The following is a 12,720-nucleotide window of genomic DNA, read 5'->3' on the forward strand; positions in this document are numbered from 1 at the left end:
TAGGACCAATATTTCGCGGCGTTACAAACTCTTGGGGCTGCACAAAGCTATAATACCCTGACAACATAGTTGTGTAGGGTGTACATAGTCGTTAAATATTGCCTTGAAAAAATTAATAAAAAAATTTGAATTGACTTTTACTAACATAGAATGCTGATGAGAAAATTGGAAGTCCTTCAACCAAATTGGCGGTAATTTGGTATTTTTAGTTCGGAATTTGTAACAAATATTGTTACCAAAAATTATCAATTTTGATCCACTATTTGGGCTGGCCCCCTTGTTTTTGAGATTTTTTTCCGCGTTTTTCAGGCAAATTGGCTTTAATTTAGTATGATCAATTCTCATTGAGTTTGAAATCTTCGTACTTAAATCGATCAATATTGACTTAGGTTTCGGGGTAGGCCCCACATAAACGGACACACCCATTAATTGGTAGCCTTGGGGATTTTAAGCACTTTTTCAACCAAATTGGCTATAATTCAAATTAAAGTATGCCATAGTTGTAAGAACAAAATACATTAAAATACGATTTCATGCTATTCTTATTTTAAATACTGCCAAGAAATGTTTATTTAGTTTTTTCTTATATTTGATTCATAAACCCGTGGCTCTAATTTTTATTTTATTAGCATTTCCATGTCTCAACTCGTCAATAAAAAACACATCCATGTCTCACATCGACAATACAAGAGTTACTTACGAAAATCCATGTCAAACTCTTTGTACTAATTTCAGCAGAAATTACATTTTTTTTTTGAATTTACAGTACGATTTCCCAAACTTACTTAGACTTAAACACAACTTGCGAGTTCCAAAATTCATTATCATTTTTAAAAGAATTTACAAAATGTTCCTATTAGTTCACTAAATATCAAAAGCATCACATTTAGTAAATATTAGTAGCTTTTAAACACTTTTAGTACGAATTTCCAAATATGTCTTCTTATTTCTAACTACACAACAAAACATACCAAATTTTGTAAGGTCCTAGCTATATTTCTTAACCCAGTATGGTACTAACTTGACTATAATTTAGTACATTTTAAGCCCGACTTTTCATATACTCTATATATACTATATTCTACACCAACAACAATCCGAAAACATAGAACTCTACCATTTAGTATCCTTACTTAAGTGCATATTTTAGGCGATACACTAAAATTTTATGGTAGTTGAGATATAGTCTAAGGTTCTTGAAAATATAGATTAAAAAGCATGATTTATAAATATTGAACTCGAGATAAATGTTAATCCTTGTTAATATATTTCAATAATGTCTATATTATTATTTTTTTTTTTTTTTCAGAACATCAAGTTAACAGAGGTCTCCTACAAATAGAGACACCCTTCGGGGTTGTCTAATAACAAGTTGCAATAACAAGGTAAGTACTGCTATAAACAATTATGTCGTCCACATCAATGGACTTATAACACACAATAAAGTCCATCTCGTCGAAGTTATGAATTTCTTTCAATGGTTTTACCAAAAAAATGAGCAGCGCTCTTTCCCAAAAAAGTAATTTCAGAATTTGGAACAATTCCAAATAAAAATGTAAACTTTTTCTATGGGATACAGACTCTGTATTACAGAGCCAAATACTTTAATCTCCTTTTAAGATATTCAATGGTGTGTCCTCTTTTCGTTTTTCTCTCGTCCCTGTGTAGTTTGAATGTGCGTCTGTGTATGTGCAATAAACTGAAAATAAAATGCTTGTAAAAATAGCCAGTTTTATGGTGTTCCTAATTAGACAATGAAACGGGGCAACGCTAACACTAACACGCCACCTAGTTCGTACCATAAAACTGTGGATATTTTTGGATTGTGCATGCAACATGAGGCTGAGGCTGGCAGCACTTGGAATTCTTGGCAGACAATGTTTAGTGTGTCTTAACGTAGTTGCCATAGCTGCAACATTGGCTGGCTTCCTGTGCCTCTGATGATGCTCTTGCAATTTTCTATTTATAACAAACAAAAAATTTCCACCAAATAAACAAAATAAGAAGAAATTGAATTTCGATTCGCCTCTATGTATCCCATGCAAATCATTATGCATTTCTTTTTCTACGCCTTTTCAATCCATGGGGTCCATGATACCGCTACATGTCGTGCTGTTTTTTTTTTTCTTCTTTAATAGCTTGGAAGTGTATATATACGTCTGTGCATGCAAATGGCGGGATGGATACCTCAACTGGGTGTTTATTTGTTTGGTGAGTTCTGTAAGTCGGTCGGTCAATCGAACATGTGGATGTTGTTGCGACTGGCGTTGTTAAAGTGTTGCGCACTATGCACCATTGTGTGCGGCGATATATTCTAAAAGCGTCATATATACGTCGACATCGTGTATGGTGTAGCGTCTATAAATAGCATTCCAAATGAAGACGAAGAACATAATGATGATGCCGAAATCGACGACAAAGATTCAAGAGTATGTGCAAAGAAAAATAAATAGTATAGAATATAAATATCTACTCACAAAGAAACTAAATAATGTGAAAAGAAATTTACTCTTTGTTTGCTACACAGTGGTAACAAAGAGAAAATTGACAAAGGGAAATGAATTGTGTTGCACCTGTCATACAGATGAGCTGTTAGACTTTCTGAACGAGTTGTATATTGGTCTGTGCACAAGGGGTTTTTCTTTAATTTTGTAATTATTACTTCATGGTAAGGGTAAACTGTAAATTGAAACATAAGATTCCAGTCGTATTTAATTTTTGGAAAAAAAATTATTTGCAGGAATCGATGAAAAAATCGTGTAAATATTTAATAATATCGAAACTGGCTATATCACAACTTGGACCTATATTGACAATTTTCTGCAAACAAGTGTTGTACCCTACAATTTCCCGGAATACAAATTCCGAAAATACTGGGCGCTATCTTTATACCCTTCACCACACTGTGGTACAGGGTATTATGTCTTTGTGCATATGTTTGTAACAGGCAAAAGGAAACGAGATAGACACATGGTTTCTTTTTGAGAATATGCATAGAATCACTTTCTAAGTCGATTTATGCATGTCCGTCCGTCCGTGCCCAAAGTACAGGTCGCATTTATGATCCGAATTGGATGAAATTTGGCATAGGTCACTTATTCGGTCCAAGGACGAACCCTATTGAAATTGGAAAAAATCGGTTCAGATTTAGATATAGCTCCCATATATATATTTAACCGATTTAATGTAAACGGTACCTATATATCTTTCGATTTGCATGAAATTTGGTACAGCCTTATCATTTAGGCCTAGAATGATGTCTTTCAAGTTTCGTGAAAATCGGTCCAGATTTAGATTTAGCTCCCATATATAGTTTCGTCCGATTTCATATAAATGGTGCTCCAAATGCCCTATATATATTTTGATTTGCATGAACTTTGGCATAACGTACTAAATTAAGCCTGGAGTGATGTCTGCCAAGTTTCGAGAAAATCGGTCCAGATTTTGATATAGCTCCCATATATAGTTTCGTCCGATTTCATGTAAATGGTGCACCGTCGTCCCTATTTATCTTTCGATTTGCACGAAATTTGACATAACGTACTTAATTGAGCCTAGAATGATGTCTGCCATATATAGTTTCGACCGATTTCAGGTAAATGGTGTCCCAGTGTCCCTATATATCTTTCGATTTGCACGAAATTTTGCATAACTTACTGAATTGAATCTAGAATGATGTCTGCCAAGTTTCAGGGAGTCTTAATAGACGAGTGAAGCTCAGTGAGTATTTAGCTGAAGTAGCCGCTTCGGGATTATATAAGGACGAGCCGAACATCATATTTGTATATAATATTTATTTAAAGCCGAAGTGATGGGGAGTCGTTATAGACGATTTGAAGTTCAGGAGGATCTGAAAGAATCATTATTAATTCTTTAGAATACCGTGAAATTGACGGAAGCCGGACTGTCCGGCAATATCACACTGCCGCCTTTTTTGGCCCTATTTTTTCGCCCAATGCCTTGTTTAATGCAATGAATATTACATTAATTTGTAGCCATTTTGGTGGAACAACATATGTCGATGCATTACAGGTTACTGTTATTTGTGGGCTATACGTTAGCATTGATCCTCAAATTATCACGGTATTTCGCGATATAAAGATGAATATTTATCTCAACAAAATTTATTTTGTTTTTCGTTTATTACACAAAGTATAGACCTACAGGGTGTATTTGGAGGTGTTAGAAATGGAATAACAAATTTAACATACCAATCTAACACCAATTACCTTATAAACGCTCTCTCTCATTTCTGAGGTTCGCCTCCAAACTTTAAATTTTTATTTTGCGATTCGAAAAACATATTTAATCGAATGGTACTATGTGAGTTGTTCACACCTTCTAACATTAAAGTTAAATATTACCTTCCAATTCGAAAACTAACTACTGTTCCTGACTAAAAACACCAATAAAACAAATAATTCAACTCTTCTATTTGATTTGATTTCTTTTTTCTATTTTCATCGTTTTAAATTACAAAATATTTTCTCTTAATTTTTTTTGTTTCGGGGTCTTAAAGAGATAGTTTTTGGTTTCTATATTCTCATTTCTAAATCATTTCCAATGTTTTGCTTTGTTTTATTAGAGAAAATTGCAAAAAAAAAAACACAAACACACACAAATAAACTCACAAAAAAGCGCGTAATGACTGTATCCGTGGCAAATTTTATATTTTTATCTGAGTCTATATCCGTTGTACATTTGTTTCTGTTCTGTTGGTGTGTGTTTGTTTATTCGCATTTCAAATGCGAAAAGTTGGTATAGAAAAAATAAAACAAAAGAAGAAGAAAAAAACAGCGAATTATTTTTGAAATTGACCTTGAAAATGTTGTTCTTTTAAAGCGAATGATTTATAAGGCTTAAGTTGAAAAGAAACGAGAGAAAATAAAAAGTGGAAACAAATTTAATTTATGTTAATAAATGAGGAAAATTTAATATACGATGAAAGGGTGTTTTAATTGTATGAAATTATTAATTTCAAATTTACATAATTCAAAATATTGTTGGGTGGTATTATTGTTGTGCTGTAAATTTGGTATACATATGCATGTATGTTTATTATTTGAATTATACATACATATTTATGTATTTTATATGAGAAAATGAACATATGTACATATGTATATGGGGGTATGGTTAATGAATAACTTATTCTCGAAGAACATTCGATGAAATGTTTAGATGGTAATTTTATGAAAGGGATACTTGTGTACATAAAGAAAATAAAAGGAAAAATAAAATTAAGTATCCAAGGAATAATAAAAGAATGAGAATATTGCCGCACCATATAAAATTTGATACACAAAAATAAGTTAAACTTGAAATGTATACGATAACCCATTATAAATTACGAGGGCAGTTCGGAAACTTCTTAGCCTAGCACAAAAAGCGCGGTATAAACAGAAAAAAGTTAAGTGTTTTAATAAAATGAAATTAAAATGGATTAAGCGTCGTTTCAAGCTGTTGATGAGACATGGATCCACCACTATATTCCAGAGACAAAGAACAATCCAACCAATGGACTGAAGCTGGAGGAAGTGCCCCAAAGACGGCAAAAACTCTTCAATCGGCTGGTAAGGTTATGGCAACGGTTTTTCTTGGGACTTCAAAGGTATTTTATTGATTGAATATCTGTAAAAGTACTATTGCAACCGTTTGGATCAACGAAATTTACAAATTTGAGAAAAAACGTCCTGGCTTACAACACAAAAAATAATTTTTCATCACGACAACACACAAGAGTGTTTTAACAATGCCTAAAATCGACGAATTGAAGTACGAGTTGCTTGACAACCAAACTTATTCTCCTGATTTAGCTCCCAGTGACTTTTGCTTGTTCCCAAATCTTGCTGACAAGCGTTTTACCTCAAATTAAGATGCAATTACAGTTGTAAACCACTATTTTGAAGACCTTGAGGAAAACTATTTTAATCAAGGGATATAATTGTAGAAATACTTCATTGTCACCGCTACATATGGAGCAATAAATAGCCGTAGAGCAATATTGATAATTGTTGGTAGTATCATTTGTTACATCAAATTGATTGAAACATGAAATCGGACACAAATATCTATGGACGTCAAAGACTAGTGCAATATCACTTTTTAAGTGGAAATCTTTTTATGCGTGCAACTTTCGCAAATATGTTACTTTGATAAGACATTACTTTGATAAAGACATAATTGGGAAGTTTTACGTTAGCGAAAATATGTTGTATGCGATGTTTGCTGGTCATAATTTTCTTTTGATTCTATTCTGCCTTTCGGATTTTACTTTTTAGGTAATATAGGTATAGCACATATGAATACGGGAACCGAAAGAGGGAAAACAGCTACTATGATTAATAAACGTAATTCTATGTGGTACAAAAAGTCACCACATTTTAAAAAGCTCTGACATTATATACACAGTTGTTTTTGTACTTGAAATTGAAAAACAGTTAAAATTACCGCCTTAGGCTATCCAGTGTTAAACAAATTTTCCATCCGAATTGGCTGTGATTTGACATTTTGAGTTCTCATTGGATAACACATAACCGTAACAAAAATTATTAATATTGACCCAAGTTTCAGGGTAGCCCCCATATAACGTTACCCCAAATTTTCGGTAGTATAGGAATTAGGGACGCGTTTTTCCGCTGAATTGGCTATAATTTGGTATTCTGGGTTTTTATTGAATAACACATATCAGTACCAAAAATATTAATATTGACGCAGGTTTCAGCGTAGCCCCCATATAACAGTACTTTCCAATACTCAATATATTGGAAATAATTTCTAATATTGACCCACGTTAAAGGGCAGCCCCCATAGTATGGTACTGCCAATATTGGGATCTTCGACACTTTTCTCAATCCAATTGGCTGTTATTTGGTATTTTGTATTCTCCTTGGCTGTTAAATCTCACTACCAAACAGTAAGGAAAGTTCAAAAGTCGGACGGGGCCGACTATATGATACCCTTCAGCACTTTGGGTACATACAAGAGATGCTCATATGTACAATATCCTGTAGATAGAATAGACATAGCATCTTTGGGGGACCATTGAAATGGAATCGGACGAAATTAACTGTGTGTGATGTACATAGAACTAAATTAAGACAACTCATACACATACCATTCTGAAATGTATGAAAAATTGAATGTCAATATTTTGTTGAAATCGAGAAAAATATATATTTGAACTATATATAAATGGACGTATTCGAGCAACCGAGGCATCCGCCATTTGGTATGCTGCAGCGCAAAGCGCTATCAAAAATGCATCTCCACACAAAGTCCAATACTGTTATTCTAGGTTTCATTTGGTACGTTGTGCACTAATATGTCCTAATCGGACAAACTTTAGTTATTTGGTACAACGTTAGATGAAATCCGATGAAAATATAAACTTGTAACGACTTCGTAAATTGCATGTAAATAGGTTACATTATTTGTATGTGATAGCTAAATTTATATCTGAACAGATTTCAACAATAAAAGCAGGATCTGTGGTGCACCATTTACATAAATGGGACTAAAGTATATATCGTTAGCTAAAATGCAAACAGGCGTAACTAACAAAAGCATAATTGTGTAGGAGAAGCAAAAAACTGTTTTGAATGAAAACTATAAACATGTCATGTGAAATGAAAAAGTATGCCCGGCAGGGTGATATTGCATATGACGAATAATAGACTATATTTTTTTTAACAAATTTAGTTATTTAGTTTAATGCAGTCTTAACAATTAAGTAAAAACGTGAATTTTTTGTTAGTTACGCCTTTTTGCATTTTAGCTGACGATATGTGAACTATATTAAAATCTGAACCTATTTTTACAAAACGTCACGGATATCAACCTGTAGTAACTTCAAAATGCTATGCAAATTTTTTCCAATCGGACAAACATTGGCAGTATGGTGCTCCATATATATCAAGTCGGACGAAACTATATATGGGAGCTATATCTAAATCAGGACGCTGTGCAAAATTTTGTCTCAATCGGACAAATATTGGCGGTATGGTGCTCCATTTACAAAAAATCGGACGCAACTATATATGAGACCTATATCTAAATCTGAACCGATTTTCTCCAATTTCAATAGGGTTTGTTCTTGGAACAAATAAGTGACCTGTGCCAAATTTTATCCAAGAATACATGGGTTGACAGAAAGACGGACATGCTTAAATGGACTCAAAAAGTGATTCTATGCATATTCTCAAAAGGAACCATGTGTTTATGTCGTTTCCATATGCCTGTTGCAAATATATGCGCAAAGACATAATACCTTGAACTACAGTGTGGTGAAGGTTGTAAAATATTGATTTCCGTTTTATAATAGCCCCATATAACGTTTGTTCCACTATTAGATATTTTGAGGATTTCAATTATCTCAACATGAGTTTTCTCTTAGGAACCATATTTTGACATAGACCCAATATAAATGTCTTGCCCATTTATATATTTTGAAGGCTCTTTAAACCGAGGTGGCAAAAATTGGGTGGCGCAAAAAATTAAAAATGTTTTACATTGCTCCCATATAAAGATTCCGCCCAAGGCTCGTTGTGCTGAAGGTCTTAGTAGAAGTTTCCAACCTGAGTATCTGTAATTTGGTATTTCGTTTTCTCAGAGAACAAAAATATAAACTTGTTGATAATTTTGTCATGACATATCCCCCATGTCATGACATATCCCATTATTTTGAATGCGCGGTGGTCGAACTTTGAAAGTTTGTACTTGTTTGAAATTGTGTCTATTCTGAGTGGGTAACTGCAGAAAAGAGCTGATAGTCCTAAACTTTGAACTTGATTAAAATTCGCAATTAATATTACGATATCCAGATTTGGAATCAATCAGTAGCACAATTTAATTGTTATCATGCGCACCAGAAAAACAGACGGATTTGGCTAAAGGGAGGGTCGATTTGGCGACACTATCCAATTTTTATAAGCGAACAAGATAAAAATATAATAACTTTAATAATTTAGGACAATTATTATTAATTTATTTTACTAATATACAAACGCAATGAACAGTCTCTTTTTATTAAAATTACAACAATTATTGTTATTATAATTTCCCCAATTTACCCAGTCATCGTACTTCTTTGAAATTGAAATGGCGTAAATATTTCCCCTGATCCAGCATAGAATTTCGATTGAAATTCAACCCAATGTAAACGTAATGTATGTAAAAAGGCCGACAAGCCTTCCATTACAACCAGAATGGCCACAGTTAATATGGCCCAAAAAACAAAGACCACAGCTAAAAATAAACTATTGATATAACCACGATTTCCGGTAAGGCCTATTTGTAAGACCATATTCCATAGGACACTTGATAGCTGATCATGGGCCAATGATAAAGCCCAAAGACGTAAATAAGAGGCGGTGTGTGATACAGCACCCAACACGCTTTCTATGCAGTGAATACCTGGAGAGAGGAAGAGAAAAAGAATTAAAAAAAATAATAAAATCAATGAAGATGTATCAATTTACCAGAATGTATCCACAATTCACTGACTTCTTGTTGTTCGTTTTCCATACTTTTGCGTGGCCGTGGCGATGATAATGTGAACCCCGAATCATCCACATTGTATATGAGAGACTTGCGAATGCTTGATATATTATTTCGAACTCGCGTTCTACGTATAGCTTCGTTTTTAATTTTCCGAATTTTACGACGCTGCAACATAAACCAAATCGGTTTACCCGCCAACAGGACTGGTATACAGATCAGTGCTATGCCTAGTAATAACATTTGTATGACATCCTGATTTTCGAACATCCAAATTTCACAACCTTCTGGCGGCGTTTCCGGCCCCTTCATCAGCAGCATATTAATGAATATGATAAGTATTGATGGAGCACATGCGGAATTATATGGTTTATCGAAATGACCACCAAAATTCGACCATTTAAAGAATATCAAAAATACTAAATAGGCGAAAATGCAGAGCAAAAATAAAAATTGTGGTACAAACACCAAGAAAAGATCCACAAACTCGCGTCTGTAGATGTAATTAAATGCCGATAGTATCAGTCCAAAAATCATTTGAAATACACCCAGAATTACGGCTAATTTCATTTTGAATGAGTTTGAAGTTGTTATGGCATTCTCTCCTGATGCTTTCCATATTGGATCAAAACCCATGATGTAAGGAGTTCCTTTATAGTAATTCTTACGTGCAGGATCCAATTGCAATTCATGTGAACCCATTACTGTTGACTCATTGTAGTTTATAATCCACGAAGACCCAAAAAAATTAAACGACTTCGAAAAGCAATCATTATAAATTAGACCTGTGTAAACGGAAAAAGCACCCATCAGCGTTATAATGTAGCGGCCAGCAAATAGAATATTCCAAATTTCATTGGACGACTTTGCGAAACGTTGTTTTTCTTCGAGAGATTTTTCATACAACAGCATCCAGAGACCAAAGATGAGCATTATCAAACCATGACCAATGTCTCCAAACATGACAGCAAAGAGGAAGGGAAATGTTATAATAGTGTAGGGTGCGGGATTTAGTTCCTGATATTGAGCTATACCATATGCATCGATGAGATTTTGAAACCCCTTTGTAAAACGATTTAATGCAAAATAGGTAGGTTTATCTTGTGGAGCCATTGATCTCTTGTGGACCACATTCAGAAGAGGCATAAACATGGAACTTGTGTCATCCTTCGATGAACGTCGCACCCCTCTGTCTAAAGCACTTCTTACCGACTCAATATACTTCGTTGGTATCCAACATTCCGCTTGTAAATATTTTCCCAAATGCAAATGGCGAACACGGCCCATCCGATTCAGAATGTGGTACACCATTAGAATTTTCTTTAACTTAACCTTCCATATGTAAATGTCAGCGGCTGTTATCAGCAATATGCGAAACTCTTCACTTTGTGATTCTTCTAGGATCTTATCCAAATCATCCAAATCCTCCGATATTTGTAATATTTCTTGCTGCCTGTCCTTACTCGCTTCAGGACATGAATAAAGTTGAATTGCAAACCCCTGACAAATCTTTGCCACTTGAGCTTTTAAGCCACGACCCACAAAAAATAGCATGAAAACAAATTTCCTAACACTTTTTGCTGATAAGCGGGCAGCATCATTTTGTGGGAATTCCATATCGGAATATTTAATAAAAAAGTTTCCCAATGTTATTCTCCATAGCATTATTTCAAAGGCAGGAAACCTCTCGATGGGAATGGTACCGGCAAAGAATGACAAGTGTAGATGTTCCTTAGCCATAGGTCTCAGTTCATCATGGATCAACTGCATAATAACACTATCGGTCCAGGCCATAACAGCCTCATTGCTCTGACCGCCATTTAAAAAGCGATTGCCAATCTTCAGTACTTCTAATCGCTCTTGCAACACATTCCTATGTTTCCTTAAATTTTCAATATTCTTTCCAATAGCTGTCAATTCTTCAAAGGGTTGCTCTACTGTTGCCTCGAGGTCTTTTAGATCTGTTGCCTTTGGTATTTCATCTTTATCCACATCCGGATAGAATACCATGTTTATATTTAGATCGTGAATTTCCTTTTCCAAATAATTTAGCATTCGTTGCAGTTCATGACATCTACGGATTTGCGTTATATATTGATTATTCGTCACACCACCGCTGGGTTCATTGCCGATATTACGAAATTGCACTTGACCCAAATAACCCAATTCAATCAGGCAATTAAATGCCGATTCACTGTGCAAAACAATTTGACATAATGTCATTGATTCACTGCGAAAGAAGGACATATTGTTGGAGATTGTTAGTTGATGTTTTGAAAAAAATGGTTTAAATGTGTATTTGATGTTTTGTTTTAAAAACAATTTTCTTTGTATTGTAGACATAGGGCGGAACGTGGATGTGTTGGTTCTTTTTGGGTATTTGTGAAGCCTGCACTTATTTATTCATTTTATACAACTTATATTTTTTCTATTCAACGTTGAATACGACTTAGATAAAAATTAGTATTGACTTTTATAACAAAATTGCCTGTAATTTAGTATTTTAATTATAATTACTTGCGAAATATTCGTATCAAAGACTATCAATATTGACTTAAGTTTCGGGGTAGGCTCCACACCATCAGGCTATACTAAAAATGTATGTCAATCGGCCTAAATTTGACTCTTTGATGCACCATTTGCTGAAAATAGATCGAAAATATATATGGGAGCTATATATAAATCTTAACGGATTTAAAAAAAAAAAAAAAATGGCACATGTTGTTTACTAAAAATCGGACGAAAACACATATAGCAGCTATATCTAAATCTACAAAAACAAAACTTAGCACACATTATTCCCGAATAAATATAGTACGCTGCGGGGGGGACTTTTTTGCACTATTTACATTAAATCGGACGAAAATATATGTGGGAGCTATATCTAAATCTGAACCGATTTTCATGACACTTAACACACATCATTCTACACTTAATTCAGTACACTATGCGAAATTTCGTGCAAATCGAAAAATATATTGGGACTTTTGTGCACCATTTACATTAAATCGGACGAAAATATATGTGGGAGTTATAGTATTTGAGAGCTTTTTGGCCTGTTTTTCAATTGAATTGGTTGTAATTTAATATTTTATGTTTTCACTGGGTACCAAATCTTCATAGTTATCAATGGAAATTAATAAAATCAGCCGGCCGAACTTAATAACTTTTTACCTTTTCTTCAACAAAATTAACATATTGTGGGAGAAATAATAAAATCTT

General features: G+C 34.0%; 1 protein-coding gene across 1 annotated transcript; it reads right to left on the reverse strand.

Moving 5' to 3' along the window:
- Positions 1 to 9,071: 9,071 nt before the first annotated feature.
- LOC133337473 (V-type proton ATPase 116 kDa subunit a 1-like) lies at positions 9,072 to 11,745 on the reverse strand (the record flags this gene model as incomplete). Its single annotated transcript, XM_061545694.1, has 2 exons — positions 9,480 to 11,745; positions 9,072 to 9,414 (listed from the first exon to the last, which is right to left on the reverse strand). Coding segments are annotated over exons 1-2 (2,609 nt in total), but the record flags the coding sequence as incomplete, so codon positions are not given.
- Between the last annotated feature and the right edge of the window lie 975 nt (positions 11,746 to 12,720).

The sequence above is a fragment of the Musca vetustissima genome, unplaced genomic scaffold, assembly GCF_032173495.1.
Source record: "Musca vetustissima isolate MV318-11 ecotype Yass unplaced genomic scaffold, APGP_CSIRO_Mvet_v1 utg805, whole genome shotgun sequence".
In the NCBI taxonomy this organism is placed as follows: Eukaryota; Metazoa; Arthropoda; class Insecta; order Diptera; family Muscidae; genus Musca; species Musca vetustissima.